General features: G+C 39.7%; 1 protein-coding gene and 1 long non-coding RNA gene across 44 annotated transcripts in view; one reads left to right on the forward strand and one right to left on the reverse strand.

Annotated features, from left to right (window-relative positions):
- Rims1 (regulating synaptic membrane exocytosis 1) overlaps positions 1-17787 on the reverse strand; it is a 499822-nt gene that overhangs the window by 55165 nt on the left and 426870 nt on the right. For 23 of the 43 annotated variants that reach the window (NM_052829.4, NM_001398595.2, XM_087567857.1 and 20 more), the window contains 1 exon segment: positions 7472-7707. The exons of 10 other annotated variants lie outside the window; for them this stretch is intronic. In NM_052829.4, the coding sequence (NP_439894.2) occupies positions 7472-7707 (236 nt within the window). 43 annotated transcript variants of the gene reach the window in all.
- LOC134480352 (uncharacterized) lies at positions 1560-16955 on the forward strand. The gene is made up of 3 exons (XR_015629052.1): positions 1560-1733; positions 10379-10515; positions 16667-16955. It is a non-coding gene; the product is annotated as an uncharacterized LOC134480352 (long non-coding RNA).

Below are 17787 nucleotides of genomic sequence, written 5' to 3' on the forward strand. Positions count from 1 at the left end.
CAGCACATGCCACTAGATTCTAATATGATATTTTAAAGGACCCCTAACAAATTTACTTTCATGCTCAAAACAAGTGCATTGTGTATAAATATCCATTCTGTTCTAATCAGTTTCTTTTATCCATTCTCCAGCCAATCTAGAAGTCTTTCTACATCTGAGCCAAACTCAAAATTTATAGTTGAGGGCAAGGAAAAGAACAAAAATAGAACAGGGGGAGTGTGCTTGAAAATACTAGTCCTTATTAGGACGTCTGCCCTGGAGATGAGTTACGAGAGCTGGATTGGACCTCTATTAACAGAAGTGAGTTCCTGAGCCAGCCAGCAACAGTAAATAAAGGAACCCGTGCTTACATTCACTTGATGGCTTTGCACACTGGGGATGTGTTTCTGGCACCGATATTCCACGTTCAGGAAACAAAGCCCACAAAACGCTATGTTCCTTAGAATGTTTTCCTTGTGAGGTTAAATGAATCAAGCAAATGAGGCACGGATAAGGAATTTAAATTTAAGTGAGATTTTCAGCCACTGTAGCTTCCAGTTTCTGTTTATTCTTTTTAAAAAAAAAAACAAAACTTTATTTTGTAAGTGCTTTTGGCCTCTTGTATAAATAATAAATAAAATCAAGTAGATTTTTTTCCCCTCTCTCTAAAACCCTCAAAGACTACTTTAGCCTTTCTTGCCAGCACTTATAAACAGACTTTGGTGAGAAATAAAGACAGAGCATCTTCACCGAGCAGGACTCCTCTTGAAAGGGAGACACAGGTTTTAGCCTGGGCTACTTGGAGAAGCAGCACCTGAGGTGTGGTGCAGAGTACTGTGTTTTCCTGAGGTAAAGAAAGTGTCTGGGCAGGAGCTCACACAACTCACTTTGTAATTTGCTTTCTCTTCCCCTAGGGAAGAAAAACGAATAAAGATTAGTAAAAGGGGATTTAATATTCTCAACAGTTTCCAGGCAGGATTTCTATCTAAGGACAGTGACACTTTTAAAATGATTCCTTGACCTCGTGGGGAAACCGACAAAGTTAAAAGTTATTTCCTGGTGTCTGAGTTACATATATTTCCACTTTCTTTGGTAGAACATACACAATTCTGTTACTTCCTACCTATGGTTTTATCTTGAGAGGTCACTGCTATGCAGTGGGAAATCAGGAACTCTGAATACCCAACGATAGAGAACTCCTTAGAATATTTAATTATTTCCTTACTGAAAAATTTCTCGTAGAATACTAAACAATGCTTATTGCTTTATTGTATTACTTGACCTCCTGAAATGTTTCATTCTTTTGATAACAATGGGATGGTTATTTAATTTCAAAGAGATGAATTAGCAAGAGGAAAGGTAAAGTCTTTTAAAAAACACATCCAAGGGGCTGCAGAGATGGCTCAGCGGTTTAAGAGCATTGACTGCTCTTCCAGAGGTCCTGAGTTCAATTCCCAGCAACCACATGGTGGTTCACAGTCATCTGTAAAGGGATTTGATGCTCTCTTCTGGTGTGTCTGAGGACAGCTACATTGTTGTGGGATGATGTCATACAGGTGAGGCAGGTACAAGATAGAATGAGGCCTGTCATTGGATGAGGAGGAAGGATGGGTGGGAGAAAAGTTTGAGGGAGGAGGAGGAGACTGGAACAAGGAGACTGTAATGGAAAGGACAAGAGACGGGAGGAGACTGGAAGAAGAGCTTTCGAGAGAACATAGAGGCTGATGTTAAGGTTCCATGCTGTACCTTCACAGGTTGTTACGAATGTTCTTAAGGGATGGATGTGCACAGGGCTTTGTATGTTTAGGTGGGCAATTATATCTTACCAATTGGACCAGAGGTTATTGGGTTGGGTGTTCTTTAATGTGGCGATTTGACTTTGGGAGAATGTGTGGTAGCAGAGACACTGGGCCACCACGGAGTTGGGATGTGTATTTCTGGCAAGATATATCTAGCAGACACCTTGGGGCACTGCAGTGCCGGATCTAGTGGGGGTAAAAGAAAGCCATTTTCTATAATTTTACAGCAACATATTATACTCATAAATATATAAATAATCTTTAAACAACATAATCAAAATATAAGTGAGGATTTACTCATCGACATAAGATTGGAAAATAGGCGTCCAAGGGCAGAGCATTGCTTTTCTCCAGTAAGAAAAATATTTAGTCTACTGAGAGTCAAATTAATCCCAAACAGATGAACTTACCAAGCAAGTTTATGAGTCTAGACCTCAGGCTGGGAGTGGAGAAGGATAGGAAATTTATTCAGCATACTCAAGTCCCTAGGGTCTGTGCCAGCCATCAGTATATTAAAAAAACAATGAAGAACTCTTTTTAATTCAAGAATCTTGGGGTGATCTTTAATGGCTCACGTCAAGGACACCATGGATGTCAGGGGGGAGGGAGGGCAGATAACCATGTTATATAACATGGATAACCAAATATAGTCATGGCATCAGCAAAGAGCTTGGGACATAGCTCAATGGCATAGACAGTACAGCCCAGCATGTGCTTTGAGCTGCTGTTGTGGTGCACATTTGTCACTAGGCACTCAGGAGAGTGAGGCCGGAAGAACGCCTGGAGTGTGGGGCCATCCTGGTTAGTTCTGGTCCAGTGTGAGCTACACAGTGAGATCCTGTCCCCAAATTCACAAGAACACGAAGACCAAAAAGGACAATAGAGTGTCCCAGCTGCCTGCTGGGACAGCGTCGGGGTGATCCCTGGTAGTTTATTCTGTTGTTGTTTGTTTGAGTTTACTTTTCAGGGGATTTGCGTTTTCCAGACTCAGAAGAATTTTAGTGCTATCGAACATCACATGTAATTTGTATCATTTAATTTTTCCAATCCTCCCCGGCTCCACTCCCCCATTTGTCTACCACAGGTTAGCACTGAACAAAGGCGTCTATGACGCAAGCTCGTTCAGTTTCCAACATACGTGGTGTAATACGTTTCTTTACATTAACCCTGTCTTCTGGAATTTTGACTATTTATTATTTATTTATTATTTCATTTAGTGAGTTTTATCTTTTCTTCTCTCCACTGAGAACTTATTTTTTTTTCCAATCCATCCTGAAAAGAATACTCAGTTTCCTCTCTAGCTGAACAACACCCATACCTATGAAGGAGAGGGTGGAAGTAGAGAGAAAATGCGCATGAGCGCACGCATGCGCACAAGGTCTTCCTCAGTTACAAAGCATGGTGAATTAAAAATGATCTAGAAAGTGATGATACAATTAAAGGAATGAAGACTCGACACAGCTGGTCTTTACTCCCCAATGATAAACTTTGAGAAGATAAATTCATTGCGATTACCCCTGGTTGCTTATTTTTCTATCCATGAATTCATTTGGATGAGCAAACTTCAGAGATGGTGGGGATGGCCGTGGCTCATCTCCATGGTGCTCACTCTAGCCCCATACTTTGGATGACTCTCCCATGCAGCATCTGCTATCCTGCCTCCTTCATCCCTGATGAGATCACCATCCCGATTCTAGACTGGATGTGGATATGAGGTGATCTTTGTGGAGAGAATTGAGGCAGACAAGAAGGAGGGTGGGGTGACCTTCCATTTGTGCGCAAGCGTGTTTCACACTGGGGACATCCTCTACCCTAACTCTCATTTGTCCATGAAAAGGAAGTCGAGGAAATGTCTCAGTCCCTAAATCCTGAGGTGCCCTGTCAGCCGCTACTCACTTTGAGATTCCTGTAGGACAACCAAGAGAACTTCAAGCTTGTACCTTCCTTGCTACTCTTCTTGGTCCTCCATTCATTCCCAGACCCTGTTGCTTCCAACCCTATTGCCTATGTTGTCTCCTCTCCTCAAAACTTGTCTTTCCCTAGGGATGGCATCTTGTATTCTGCTGAGCTGTATTCTGAACACATTAATTTCCTCTTTTAATTCTTTGAAATTTTGTTTCCAGTTATATTTGATTAGCGAAAAGCATTAAGCATGATTGATACCTAGATTCACTATTTAGAATCCTCCTGGTTTATACTACTCTCCTAATATAAAAATACTGGATTCTTAAAAAGTTATTTTCTATTTTAATCTTAGATAATGTTTTGGAGTGAATTTAATATTTAATATGATTAAAATTAAAATATCCTATCAGAATGAGTAATTATTTAATCAAAGCTCATATATTGTGCAATATACAAAAATGTATATCATTTATATTAACACATACATTAATTACATACATATATATTAAAAGTATTAAATGTAAATTGCAATAACCTGTATGCAGTACATATAAAATAATTGTGTATTTATATACATTTTCTGTTATTTTGGTTTTCTGAAAAGTAATTTTGCTTGAGTGTGAACAAGAATCCAAAATACTCCTTGTGCATACTTGCTGACATAGAAACTAAACCAGGAAACAATGCTCTTGAGGTCAGTCACTTCTGATGGGACTAAACTCTTTTTCTGGGTACTTTACATTTTCCAAACTGTGTCATCTGTGGCAGCACAGAGTGAGGACCTGTGATGCAGACTGGCTGCAACAAGTCCTACAGCCAAGTCTGATTTCTACAGTAAAAACAAGTAGACATTTATAATAAACACAAGTTCCAGGTTGTTTTAAAATATTAGTAATTTGAGAACCATTGATCAAATCGCTTCATTACAAAGTCTCACAGAACTTATTCCATTGCCATTCAGGCCTCTGAAGTTCACTGCTAGGCAAATGTTAACGGTTTTAGTTTATAACAACAACAAAAATCAAATCAGGAATCTTAGGCTTGATGCACACTAGGTAAGGGGTGGGGAATAATAGCCCTGGAGAAGGGTTTAGAAGAAACTGTAAAAGAAGAACAGTGTTCTACAGTATTTTAATTACAAAAGCTTCCATATTCCTTAAAGGGCGGGTTAAAAACTGAGAAATGGGGGAAATTCCAACTTGTTCAAAGGGGAAATCAAAACGTGGCCGTAGTCGTTTGGCAATAAAGAATGCAGGAGTGTAAATCAAAAAAGATGGTAGAGCATGACATAATAAATAGTGAGACTGCTTAGGAGAAATGATTGTGAATTTTAGTGAATTCTACAGAGATGAGAGGAAACCACGAGCACAGGAAGGAAGATGGGGGAGACAGGCTTTGCCTGAGGTCGCAGCAATGACTGCAGAACCTTCCCGACATCTATCACTTGCTGTGTTGAAATCAAGGTGAGATTTAAGGGCAGAATAATAAAGAAAATTTTTAAAAAAAATCAATAAAATAAAGAAATTTTATTTATTAATTTTAGTCATTTCTTTAAGAAAATAGTAAAATGTGACACCTGGAAAGTTCACAGCGGAACGCCCAGTACCATCTGCTGGTGGGGCTGGGAGCCAACAGAGAGGTAAGGGAAGCCGTGAGACAGAGGTGTTTGCTATTTTCTCTTCCTATTGCAATATTCTTTGTGCACCTATGTGTTGCCGGCAAATCTCACAAAGCAGTGTACTTCACATAAGTAGTTAACGGTGTATGTTACGTGGAAGGTAGGCATTTTGTAGAACTCAACACATAACCATGGTTGGAATCAAATTTAAACCAAGAAAGCAAAGGGAAGTGTTCCTATAAAAATTATCTAAACCTATGATGATGCACCTAAATTGTTTCTATACAAATTTAAGAAAATTATTTCCAGCTAATGAAGAAATTAACTAAGGGGAGATGGGCGGAAGTCATGAAGAGAAGGAACAGGGATTAGGAGAGATATATAATATTCATTTATATAAATGAATGAGACATAGAAAAAAAATCTTCCCAAACTATAGCATTTCATATAGGCCACACGGGTTTCTTCATATGGCTTTTAAGAACATCTCCACCAAATCCAAGTGGTAACATTTTTCTTTCAATAAATATATTAGTAGCTCATTAATTAATGGTGGTGCTCATTAATCCCAGCACTCGGAAGGTAGAGGAAGGTGGATCTCTGTGAGTTCAAGACCATCCTGGACTATATTGCAAGTTCTGGGATAGCCAAGGCTATGTAGGGAGACACTGTCTCAACAGACTATTTAATTTTTGTGTCTGTTCTCTGTGCCACATGCCAGGGCATGCAAATGGAGGTCAGAGAACAACCCAGAGTTGGTTTTCTCCCTCCATCGGTCTGTGAATTTGAATGGTCAAGCTTTCACTGCAAGTACCTTTCCTTCCCAGCTGAGCCATCTCCCTAGGCCAGGCTAAAATCTGATAGTCAAAGGCTCTCTTTCCACACCTTACGCTGCAGAGCACAAGAACATAGACAGGTAGGGAAGAAGCACTGCCATAATAAACGTGTCCCAACAAAATGACACACAGGGGAACCGCTGCCTGCTCTACTCTCCTTTAAAAACAAAACAAAACAAAACAAATCAAAGAAACAAAAAACCCAACACAGAGGCAGGTAAATAGTTGTCCTATAAACACAGCAAACAGCAACTTATCCCCCGGGATGTTAACCCATCCCAGTACTTTCTGTTCCTTGGTGTCTCAGACACACTTCTGCAGCTGTAGACTGTGTGCACCAGTTCAGAAGTTAAAAGGTGGAAAAAGTCTTCTCATTTATTTGTCAACATAATCCCACAGAATGTTGTTTAAAAGAGATATTCTAGAATGCCGAGTGAGCTTTGAGATGCTGTGAAAGCCTTCTTACCTAAGTAAATCCTGTGGCCACAAGGATATTGTTATTCAGGGGGAGAAAAGGAAGCAATAATAACGGGGAAGAGAAACATGCTTGCAAGTCAAATTGTTTCACAATTTCCTTCACTTTTGCTTTGATCTAATATGAAGGTAGTAATGGTTTATGTAACATGTAAAAATCAAATATTATGAAGTTTTAAGTGATGCTTTATTGTATTTTGAAGTGCGAAATCCATGACCCCTTGCTTCTTGTTTGGGTGTGTGCACATACAAGTATACCCCCGGGGTGCACTTCTTAAGATCTGACTCCATAAAGAAAACCTGGAGCACACCATTTACATGCAAACATTCTTTGCATAAATCCACTGACCCGTTTTTTTCTAAAGTAAAAACTGCCTCTGTGTTTCCACTTGCTTCGTTGCACTGAAACTCTTAACAAACGGAGCTCAAGTGCATCCACACGGAGCCCTGAAGGTTATACTTCGAGTTGCACAAGTGACCTTTTCCACAAAAAGTGCGGGCATTCGTCGCCTCGAGGGCGCGCATGTGCGTTAAGGAACATTTTGGAAATCAGAATCGCGTTGCCTTTCTCGTACATGAACCAATTTAGAGAGGTCAAACACTTCTTTGCATTTCCTTGCGTATTTGTAAACATGGCTTTTGATATTTGATCGCTCTACAGGCTAACCAACAGTTACCTTCTTCGGTGAGCTGCACAGAAGGAAAAATAAAGACCGCGCATTTAGCAGATTTTTTTTTTCAGAGAGAAAAAGAGAAAGCACATACACACACAGTTCTATCGCAAGTCCTGGCTCGAAGGCCACAAACCCCGGCATCTCCAACGCAGCCCACAAGTGGGAGGTGGAGAGCCCTGGGCTCACCTGTCTGGCTGAGCTGTGACGTGCTCCTGCTTCTTCGAGACACAATGGCTACCACTTTGGCGCTCAGGCTGGATCTTCGTTTCTTTCCACCGGCTCCGACGGTACCCACGGCCGTGTCCGACTGGCTACCGTCATTACGTTCCAGTGTATATATCTCTCCACTTACACTGGTGCTCTTGATGATGGCTCTTCCTGAAGTCCCCATCCGTCTGCCTTGCATTTTGGGGGTAAATGAACTATATTTACAAAGTAAAAACATATACGCATCCATAAATTACAGGTCAGCATAACTGAAACACTAGAACTAAGTTTTCTTTTCTGAAATAATCCAGACACATTAGTTTTTAGGAGGAAGAGCCGGTTGAGAACTATAGCAGGTTTTCAGATCAGATCACTTTTATCTCTAAAATAATATTTATTTTATGTGCATGGGTGAAGGTGAAAGGCAATCTAAATGAACCCAGTACCCATGGGAGTCAGAAGAGAGAGAGCATCAGAACCCTTGGAACTGAAGTGACAGATGATTGTGAGACTTCCTTGTGGTCACCTACACAATGGTATTTAAATTAAAGGGGGAGCTACACAGAGATGAATTCAGGAAATTGGAAGGGAGTGGCCAGAAAGACCAGAAACACTAGGGCTTTCGAGTCCCAGGGATTTCATATTAAAAGCCAAGACTGTCTTTTGATGAGAACAGTTTGGAACATTTAATCCTTTTCTGCACTGGTTCCACTGGACAGCATCAACGTACTGACAAAAATGAAGACATCGTTGAGGTGTTAGGGTCTATCTCAGGGCCTCACACACACTAGACAGGGACTCTACTACTGAGCTGAACCCGCTCCCAATGAGTGAGAAGGCTTACCATCTCTCGTTCTGTTTTAGATGGTTTGTAGCTCATTTTTCTAAACAATAAGTGAGAAAATCACATGACTAGTCCAAAGCTGATGTGTATGTGGTCTATAGCAACAACTCTAACTATAGCAGCAGGCACAAGTTCAACATGGGTCTGCACCAGATCCTCCGTGTATATATTATATACTATAATGTATATTGTGTATAATACAGCTTTCGGCTTAGTATTTTTATGGGACCCCTGGTTGGTTCTCTGACTCTTGTGTTTACTCTCGAGACTCTCTTCCTTCTGTTTGGTAGCACGTCCAACATCGATGTGATAGCTTTTGCTTCATCGTACTGTATTTTATTTTGTCGTGTTTGGTTCTTATTTCTTGTTCTTTTCTAATGGGAGACAGGACAGGAGTAGATCCAGAGAGGAAAGGATGTGGGGAGGAGCCGAGAGGAGAAGAGGGAGGGGAAACTAAAATTGGAATCTATTATATGAGAAAAGAATCTATTTTCAATAAAAGTAGAAAAGAATAAAATACCCACTCTAATACTTTCTCTTTTAATACATGTTATCACTAAATTCTTCTGTGCCCCCATTAATTAATCGTTTGGACGGACTATAATTCTATATTCTCTTCAGGCACACTCTCACTCTCCCCATTTCCTATTACTAACTTGCCCAGTTCTGTGTGGATCTACATAAACTGCCAAGATCGGTCCCTTTCACAGTCATATATACTCAGTCGAACACTTCTAACTAAGAAATCAGCAGCGCTGGGTATCAGCGGCTTCCGTGCACAGGGATGGACGGCAGAGTCAGCCTTACATTGTCTTCCTCAGAAGCTCTCTGCTTTCCTTTTGGAGAAAGGGTCTCTCACTAGGGTCTGAGTCCCACCAGTTAGCCTAGGCTGGTTGGTCAGAGGGCCAACATTTGCCTATCTCTGCCTTCCAAAATGTGGGATTGAAAGGCCACCTTTCCTGACTTTTTACGTGGGTTGTGAGAGAATTGAACTCAGTTCCTTGGGCTTGTCTGTCAGCCAGTTTATCAGCTGAGCTGTCTTCCTATTTACTCATCAGTAGATTTTTTTAACACATTCTATCATTGCTTTTTCAGTCTCTCTTGATTATTTTCCATGTTATAGAAAGGTATAGTAGGTAAAGAATTACAGTAAGGAATGTTTTTTAATATATGGTCTATGTCATATACAAACCAGACTAGTATAAAACAAACATAGGCTAAGCTCTATCTTCAGCCCCAAAATTTCATTTAAAGATGTTTGCAGGATCGAGGCCTCTGGCATATGTGGCAGATGTGCAGCTTGGTCTTCATGTGGGTCCCCAGCAACTGGAACAGAGGCTCTCCCTAAATCTTTGCCTGCCTATAGGTCCTGGTCTCCTAACTAGGCTGCCTGGTCTGGCCTCAGTGGGAAAGAAAGTGGCTAACCCTTATTTTTTCCTGATTTCCATACATGGAATTCTGTTATAGCTCTCAGCTTCCATGGAAAAATACTAACGTCATTGCCCCTCGAACTTTTAGCTAAGATCAAGTATGAAATGCCATTTCTCCAACAGTACTACTTTGAAACTCAGAGCACCATTCCCTCACGTCATGATGGAGCTTAAATGTGAAAATACATTTAGGAAGGGTTCAAAACTTTTTCACGGATATTTGATTTTAACAAGGCAATATTTTGGAATGTTGGGAAATGGTTTTGAAATAACAGAAATGTGGGCAGCAAGAGGTGCCATGTGAGAAGTCTGCAGTAAGAAGTTACAGTAAATAATTGCACAAAACAATCTAAAATTATTTCTCCTTGGAATCCAAAGTACTTGTTTAGATGCTTACAATGGTTTTTACGTAAAGATATCTACAGCTCTCTACAAAGCTTGGAACATCTATGATGTTCAATGAGAGAGGTCAAGGCTTTTCAGCTCAATCGAGCTGCCAACATAATCAGTCTGATTCGGGAATACAAGTTCATGGCTTTGGTAGAAATAAACTTTCTACACCATCCTGCCCCGTTTCTTCACTTTATTCATTCGGCTTCTGTTGCTCTCCAGAAATAGTGGTGATCCCGGATCGCTGAAGATAACAGCTATACAACTTATCGAACATGAAGAAATCAAACTAGTGCCTGCCCTTACTGACGAGTGTTCATGTTACTGGAAGCTACTCTTCACCCTACCAAAGGACAAAGGTAAATAACAACTCAGTCACAAGCCTTTTCATCTATAATGGTGACCTGCCTGCAAGATGCACCACTACATTAGTGGCAAAAAGCTTGTGGGAGTAGCCAGTTTAAAGTCCACTCCAAGACATAGAATTCATATGCTCAGGTGGCTAAGGACCTGAAATCAGATAGACAGGAACCTAGGGGACAATCAAATACTCTTCTGCCAAAGGAAACAGAAATAAAATGGCCCCCTAATGGCATTCTTCTCATACAAAGACCCACAAACAAACAATGGCAGACAGTCAAAGACCTGGAATACTTGACCTTAGCCAAAAGGCTAAGAAGCAATGAATTACTTTTTAATGAAAGTTGAGAGCTTCCTCTTCATGAGGAGAAAACGGATGCATGTCCATTTAATTGACTGAGTTTATTTAATTGAAAACTTATTTTCAATGGAGAAAATGTGTCACCATCAAATCCCTCCCCTTGGATCTGAGGGAACCCTACAGAAGGGGAGACAGAAAGAGGGTATGGAGTAAACAAAGCCCGCTAAGCACATTAGTATCTACACACACATGAGCTCATACGAAGAAGACAACATGTACAGGGGGTGGGGTGCACAGGTGTGGATCGAGTTGAAACCTGGTGTTGAAAGGCGAAGTAGACACAGCCCATGTCCCTAACCCAGAAGGCCTCTCTGATTGAAAACTGCTCCAATGGAGTCTCACTGGGTCTATGAACCACTCTTAAGACCAGAACCTGTGTCCACAAATGACCAACACAAAATGAACTCAATGTCATTGGAAGTTGCCTCATAATGCTTTGTCTGGGCTTCTCTGTCCTCTTACAGGTCATTTGAGTATATATTAAGACTTTTCATTTTGTGTTTTTGTAGGGCTTCTGTATGTGCACATGTATGTGTCTCTGCATTTCTGTGTGCTTCCTGTGCTTTCCTTTGGCTCGTTGTCTTCTGTTTGTAGTATTCTTGTCTTTATTTTACGTTATTACATATTAGATGCCATTTAATATTCTACTAAGAGAAGGACAGGATGTGGATTCTGTTGAGTGGCAATGTGGAGAGGAGTATGTAATATATAAAATAAAATCTGTTTTCAATCAAAAAGCTAAGCCTTTCATTAGTGTATACTTGGATTCTTTAAGGTAAATACCACCTTTGTAAAGGTAAAGACTTGGGCTTTATGAAGATGTTTGGGGTCTTACTACATGCTAGTCCCATGGTTCATATTTTGTATTGATAATACTAAGGTCTGATCTTATACTGAGCATGCAATGTATGCCTTTCCAAATCTGATATGCCCCTTTCATTTTCAAGCAGGAAGTGAAAATATGATCCACAGTCAAGTACCCTGTGATATAAGCCACCTATGCAGTCCAATAAAAGCCACCATTTTTTCTTTTTTGTGAGCTCCACTCCAACTACATTTTAAGAATTGTCTTCCAGGCATCCTCTGTTCATGCTCCCCCTTCCTCTTTTTTGGACTGCCTTGTGTCTCATTTGTTTCTATCACTTTGCAAAAATTGGTCATGGGAGCCACCACTTAACACAGAAGATGAGCCAGTAGGTCGGGGTTTTATTGACCTAGAGAACATGATCCAGATTTAAATCCATATTCAGAATCTTTCACTTTAGCCATCCTTTCATATTCTGCAATGACTGTATGCATAGGATTGTGTGAGCATGCTTGTGCGCCTGGGTATATAATCACAGAATGTTCTGAGAGCACCTTGAAGTGAGCTCCCGTCTGTTGTTTTTCTTTCTGAGGAGTTAATTAAAACCTTAACATTTCATCTGCTTTTAATCCCAGCATTTGGGAGGCAGAAGCAGGTGGTTCTCTTTGAGTTCAAGTCCAGACTGATCTACAGAAATAGTTCCAGGACAGTCAGGGCTACACTTGAAAAACTGGAAGGGAGAGAGAGAGGGGGAGGGGGTGAGGGAGAAGGAGAGGGAGAGGGAAACAGAGACAGAGAAACACTGAGAGACAGAGACAAAGAGAGACAGAGAAAGGGAGAGAGGGAGGGAAAGAAGGAGGAAGAGAGACTCTGCTGTCTTAGAATTTCAATATAAGGATTGAAATGTGGGAAGTGGAGATGTCAAAATAGCTTGATAATTTTAACTACTCAGGTTTATGAAGCCATTGCTAGTGTGAACGTTAAACAGTAGTAATGCTTTGTCATTTACAGTTAAATGTGGAGTTCCTTATGAACTAGAAATTCCCCTTAAAGGTTAAATAAAGATTATCACATGACCTAGCAGTTTTATTCATCAATTCACTCAAGATAAATGAGAACATGTATTTATAAAAAGTCATATATGAATATCTAAAGAAATTATCCTAAACACTAGAGGAGAAGCAACTCAAATGACCCCAAATTGATGGGTAATAAAATGAGAGATGCCCACACAATGATGTATTGTCAACTGCAAAAAGAAAAAAAAGAAAAAAAAAGAAAGAAAGAAAAGAAAAAAGAAAAGAAAAAAAAAGAAAAACCACAAATGAAACTGAAAACATCCTATGTGAATGGGAGCTAGGAAAGATGCCCATGTGTTGTCAAAATCCATCTCAGGAAAATGTCTGAGTGAAATACATAAAGAAAGGTTTTAGATCAATGGTTTTCATAGAGGAGAAGACTTGGTACAGCACAGGTATGTATGGATTTACTTGAGGAGATGACAGAAATTACACAATCGGAAATGAGTTTTGCTTCTCCAACTTTATGAAGGTAATAAAAGACTGCCAATATAAACCTTAAGAATGAGTTTTATAAATTGGTAAAATACATCTCAATTTAAAAATAAATAGCCTTGCATCATCCCTAAATTTTGCCAGTGGGCATATGATACAAACACATAATGTTATTTTAATAATATATAACTTAATTTTCTTTGGAATTCCTTTCTAAGCCATTACACAGTGGCTTTATCTGTTAAATAAATTAATGTTTAATCAAACAATGTTTCAGTATCAAGGAAAATGGACAGTGGTATAACTAATTTGAGCTTTCAGTCTGGAAAACAAAACAAAACAAAACAAAAAAAAAAAACTTTGATAATCAGTAGTACACAAACAGAATGGGTCTATGCCTCCTCTGGATGGTGGATATTAGAGCTGCAGGCAGGAAAGACAGCCAACCTGGAACTTAGCAGAGCCTGGGGGACTTCAGGAAGCTTGGTGTGATAATAGCTTACTCCTATTGTAAAAGAGATGCGTACACACACACACACACACACACACACACACACACACACAGAATAAAATATACATAGTATATATATATACTATATAATGTATGTATGTATATAATGTATGTGTAATCTATAGTATATAGTATTTGTATATAATGACAAAGATATTAAGAAAGATATTAAGTAAGTCTGTACACACTTCGGTATGGACAGGATGATTTTTATGTAACTTTTAGGAAAAACAGTGCTATTTATTAAACACTAAGATCCCATCTAGGAAATAAAGATCATGAAATTAAAAAATAATATTGGTAATACATAATTACAAGCATTAGTTTAAAAAAATAAGAAAAATGAAAGCGAGCCATCCTGAGCTCCCTGTGATGTGACTAAGAAGACATTTCTTTTCTTAGAGACAATCTAATTTGCACCTTTAGGGGAGAGGTTTTGGCTGCATTATTACAGTGTAGGGAGGCTGGGCAAACATTCGTGACAAATAAAGAGATGGGAACTAATATCTCCTTTCAGAAGGCTTCAGGGGGATATGCAGGGACAAGAAAAACAGTGCTATTCTTACGCTTGCAGTATATCCAGAATAAAAGATAGATAGAATATATGTAATAACCAAGTTATATCACAATTCTCTCAGAAATAAAAAAAAAGGATGACAGGTGCCCAGTTTGTAACAGCAACTTATCCTGTGAATCTTGTAATTCTCCTGTGGGTTACAGAAATATCTATCAAAGAAAATCAGGGGCCCCTTATGGCTTACTTCACAGTAAGGCTAAGAAAGGGATAACATAAGGCATAATAAACCCTTAAGGCTGCACAGCACATAGTGCACAAAAAGACAAAAAGACTCACAATGTTATTAAAATTAAAATATTAAAAAACTGCTTTGAGTGCTACATAAAGTTTATAATGACACATTGTGTATGGGAGACAGGAATAGGAACTTCCTAACAATATTAAGATGTCACATCCAGGTAATTTATCTAGCTGATAAATTCCAGAAGGTACGACATAGGGAGTGATGGTTGAAAGGCCACACATATCAAAGTGCCTCCAGAAAGGGTTGGAGAAAAGCAGTTCAGGATAATAACTGGAGGGGATGGGTATATTCCAATTAGATCTGTTTGGATTCAAGCCTTTCAGATCTTCATATGTGGTGGTCTTTTAATATGTATCGAACATTATCCTCACATGTACAATCATGGCGATTATTAAACAAGGCTACTAATCATCTTTGGATTGTAGTCTTTCACACTATTTATTACTTTGTTCCCGAATTTTACATGTTTTCTATATATTTCATGTTATGTAATACTATATGCAACTATTCATTATTAATTTTATTTCCCAATATTTGCTAAGAGCAAATATTATATATTGTGTTTTGTATATTGACCCTTTATCCAACGACCTATTAATTACGCCAGCTGGTTCTTCCACTTCTTTTATGTTTTCTGCTTTTATTATAGTGTAAACTAAATGTTTTAATTCATTCCCGATCTCCATTTGCTCCCTGGCCGTCTGTCACACTGGCTGGGGATTCCGAATGCTGCTGAACAGTGGTGTATGTGTGTGGACCAGGGAGGACGTGCTCCGTGCTATATCACTGGGCACTAGGAAAACGATTTTAGATTAACTTTCAGCATCACGGTGAGATCTACTGTTTCTTGGTTCACTAAGGTTACGGGTTTTTTTGTTTGTTTGTTTGTTTTTGTTTGTTTGGTTTTTTGTTTGTTTGTTTTTGAGACAAGGACTGGCACTGTCATCCAGAATGATCTAGATGTTTTTATGAAGCCCAGGATGGCCTTCACCTCTTGATAATAATTGTCTTGCTTCCCAAACGCTGGATGATCAGATTACCTATGTGATCCACCAAGCCTGGCTGTAAGACTGTGTTTAACCAGAAATGCATGTTGAACTTTTTCCTGTATTTCTTTTATAAGCATATTTATTGAGATGAATGTGTGACGTATTCCAACCTATTAGTTACATAGGATGTTAATGTAATGTTGTACTTAGTTCTAACGTAGTCTCATAGTCCTTTTCTCTTGCTCCCTACCCCTCTTAGTATTCTTTTTCCCTACCTGAATTCAATGTGTAGAAGGTTTGTGGTGACTCATTTTTCCTGTCTTGTAATGTCTTTAAGAAAAAGAAGTTCCGAATGAAGGCTAGGAGTCTGGCCCAAGCAAAGGCAGACAGATAGAAAGGGCCTAGGTAGATTAATGTATTTATCACAAAAGCACTTACGATGGCTAACTTCCAGGTCTTCCAAGAGAAAGACACATGCGGTAGGCTATCCACACTCAGTAGACTTTCAAATCCCCCACCTGTTGGGTCCTATAGCAGGACCTAGCTTCCCTGTCATTGTCTAGATTATCCAGAGGACCTGATAGCACACCATCCAATTCCCACAGAGAAAAGGAACTCATTCATCCCTCATGCATCTAAGAGTCTTGGCAACAGTCAGACTGAGACACTGCTCTTGCTCCTCTCTTTGCCCTGGGACATGTCTCCTCGTGTGCTTTGCTCTAAATGTGCTCTCTCTCTCTCTCTCTCTCTCTCTCTCTCTCTCTCTCTCTCTCTCCCCCCCCTCTCTTTCTCTCTGTATATGTGAGTCTGTTTGAGTTTGTGTGTGTGTGTGTGTGTGTGTGTACAAGCATGTGTCCACCCACATATGCATGCATCATGAGTGTCCATCCCGGGCAACACCAAGGCAACAGAAGTAGACAAATAGGAATAAGTGTGCCCACCTAGCATGTGCTCACAAACAAGGTAGATAGTTTTAGCTGTTTTCTTCTCTTTTCACCTTGATTGGATTTTTAAATTGCCATAAAGACACTTATTTTTATAATATTACTGATATATCTGTATAACCCCTATTATTATCTTTTTAATATCATCCTTTGCATATGAATCACTTGTATTTTTTTGTAATATATAATTTTGTTCTCTTTGCAGTGTGACAATTGAGCCTCCTATCTCCTACGTGGTAGTCAAGCATCACATCCCTGGGGGACAGCTCCACTCCCGGGTGCTTAGGTGTGTTGCAATCACTGAGACACCTGCGGGCAAGAGGCAAGTCTACCAGGGCCATTTAGTCTTAGGCGCCCCTCCCCCACACATTTCTACTTCCGCATCTTCCCCCGCCTGAAATTAAGAACTGTATTACCTCACAACTGTTCTAAGATTTGTATTTGGATCACGGGTTTTCCAACCCTGACAACTAAAATATGCATTTTTTTGAGTCTCCAAATTCTTCTTTACATTACAGTTACCATTTTCAGAATAACACAAACGCTGTCCAGGCGTGAAACTCCATGAGTCTCCCTTCATAGTAATAGGAAGGGAAAGACTGAATACGCAAAGCATATAGGACCGCTGTGCACAAAAAACATCCTGTGCCAATCAAGTGGGTAAGGAGTGGACACACACCCGAGTCCTGCATTTGTCTTCTGACTTCACTTGCTCATCCACCTGCATGCAATCATCACACACACACACACACACACACACACACACACACACACACACACGACAGGAACAGTGGAGCATGGGTTTGAGGTCCCTGGACACATCAACCACTCATTATTGAATATGTTAATGAATATATTAAAAGTCCCCGTTTGATTAGTATGCTCCTTCTTTTAGCTAGTCATTGTCTCCTTTCTTTTGGGACACCTCAGAATTTTCAGTTGCCAATTTTAGAGCATACTTTTCTCCGAAACCTAATTTTTTTCTTTAAATTTTGAATCATGTTAGTTTTATTATCTTCATTGTTGGAACGCGCGTGCCATAGCATACACGAGGAAGTCAGAAGATGACTTCCAGGTGAAGAATCTTGTCTTCCACCTCATGGATCTCAAAGGTGAAACCCAAATTGTCAGGGTGTGTGGCAGGTACCTTTACCAGGTGAGCCATCCTTCGGGGATACAACATTTCCTTTCTATTGGCACAATGACAATTTTGTCTTAGTCCTGCGCAGAAATGAATGCGAAGTCTCTTTTCTGCTACAGTTTATTCTGAAACTTGCTCCTTCAGGGGTTGTGGCTTTTGATTTTTGTCTCCCACTGTGCACATGC

The sequence above is a fragment of the Rattus norvegicus genome, chromosome 9 (assembly GCF_021556685.1).
Source record: "Rattus norvegicus strain SHRSP/BbbUtx chromosome 9, alternate assembly SHRSP_T2T, whole genome shotgun sequence".
In the NCBI taxonomy this organism is placed as follows: Eukaryota; Metazoa; Chordata; class Mammalia; order Rodentia; family Muridae; genus Rattus; species Rattus norvegicus.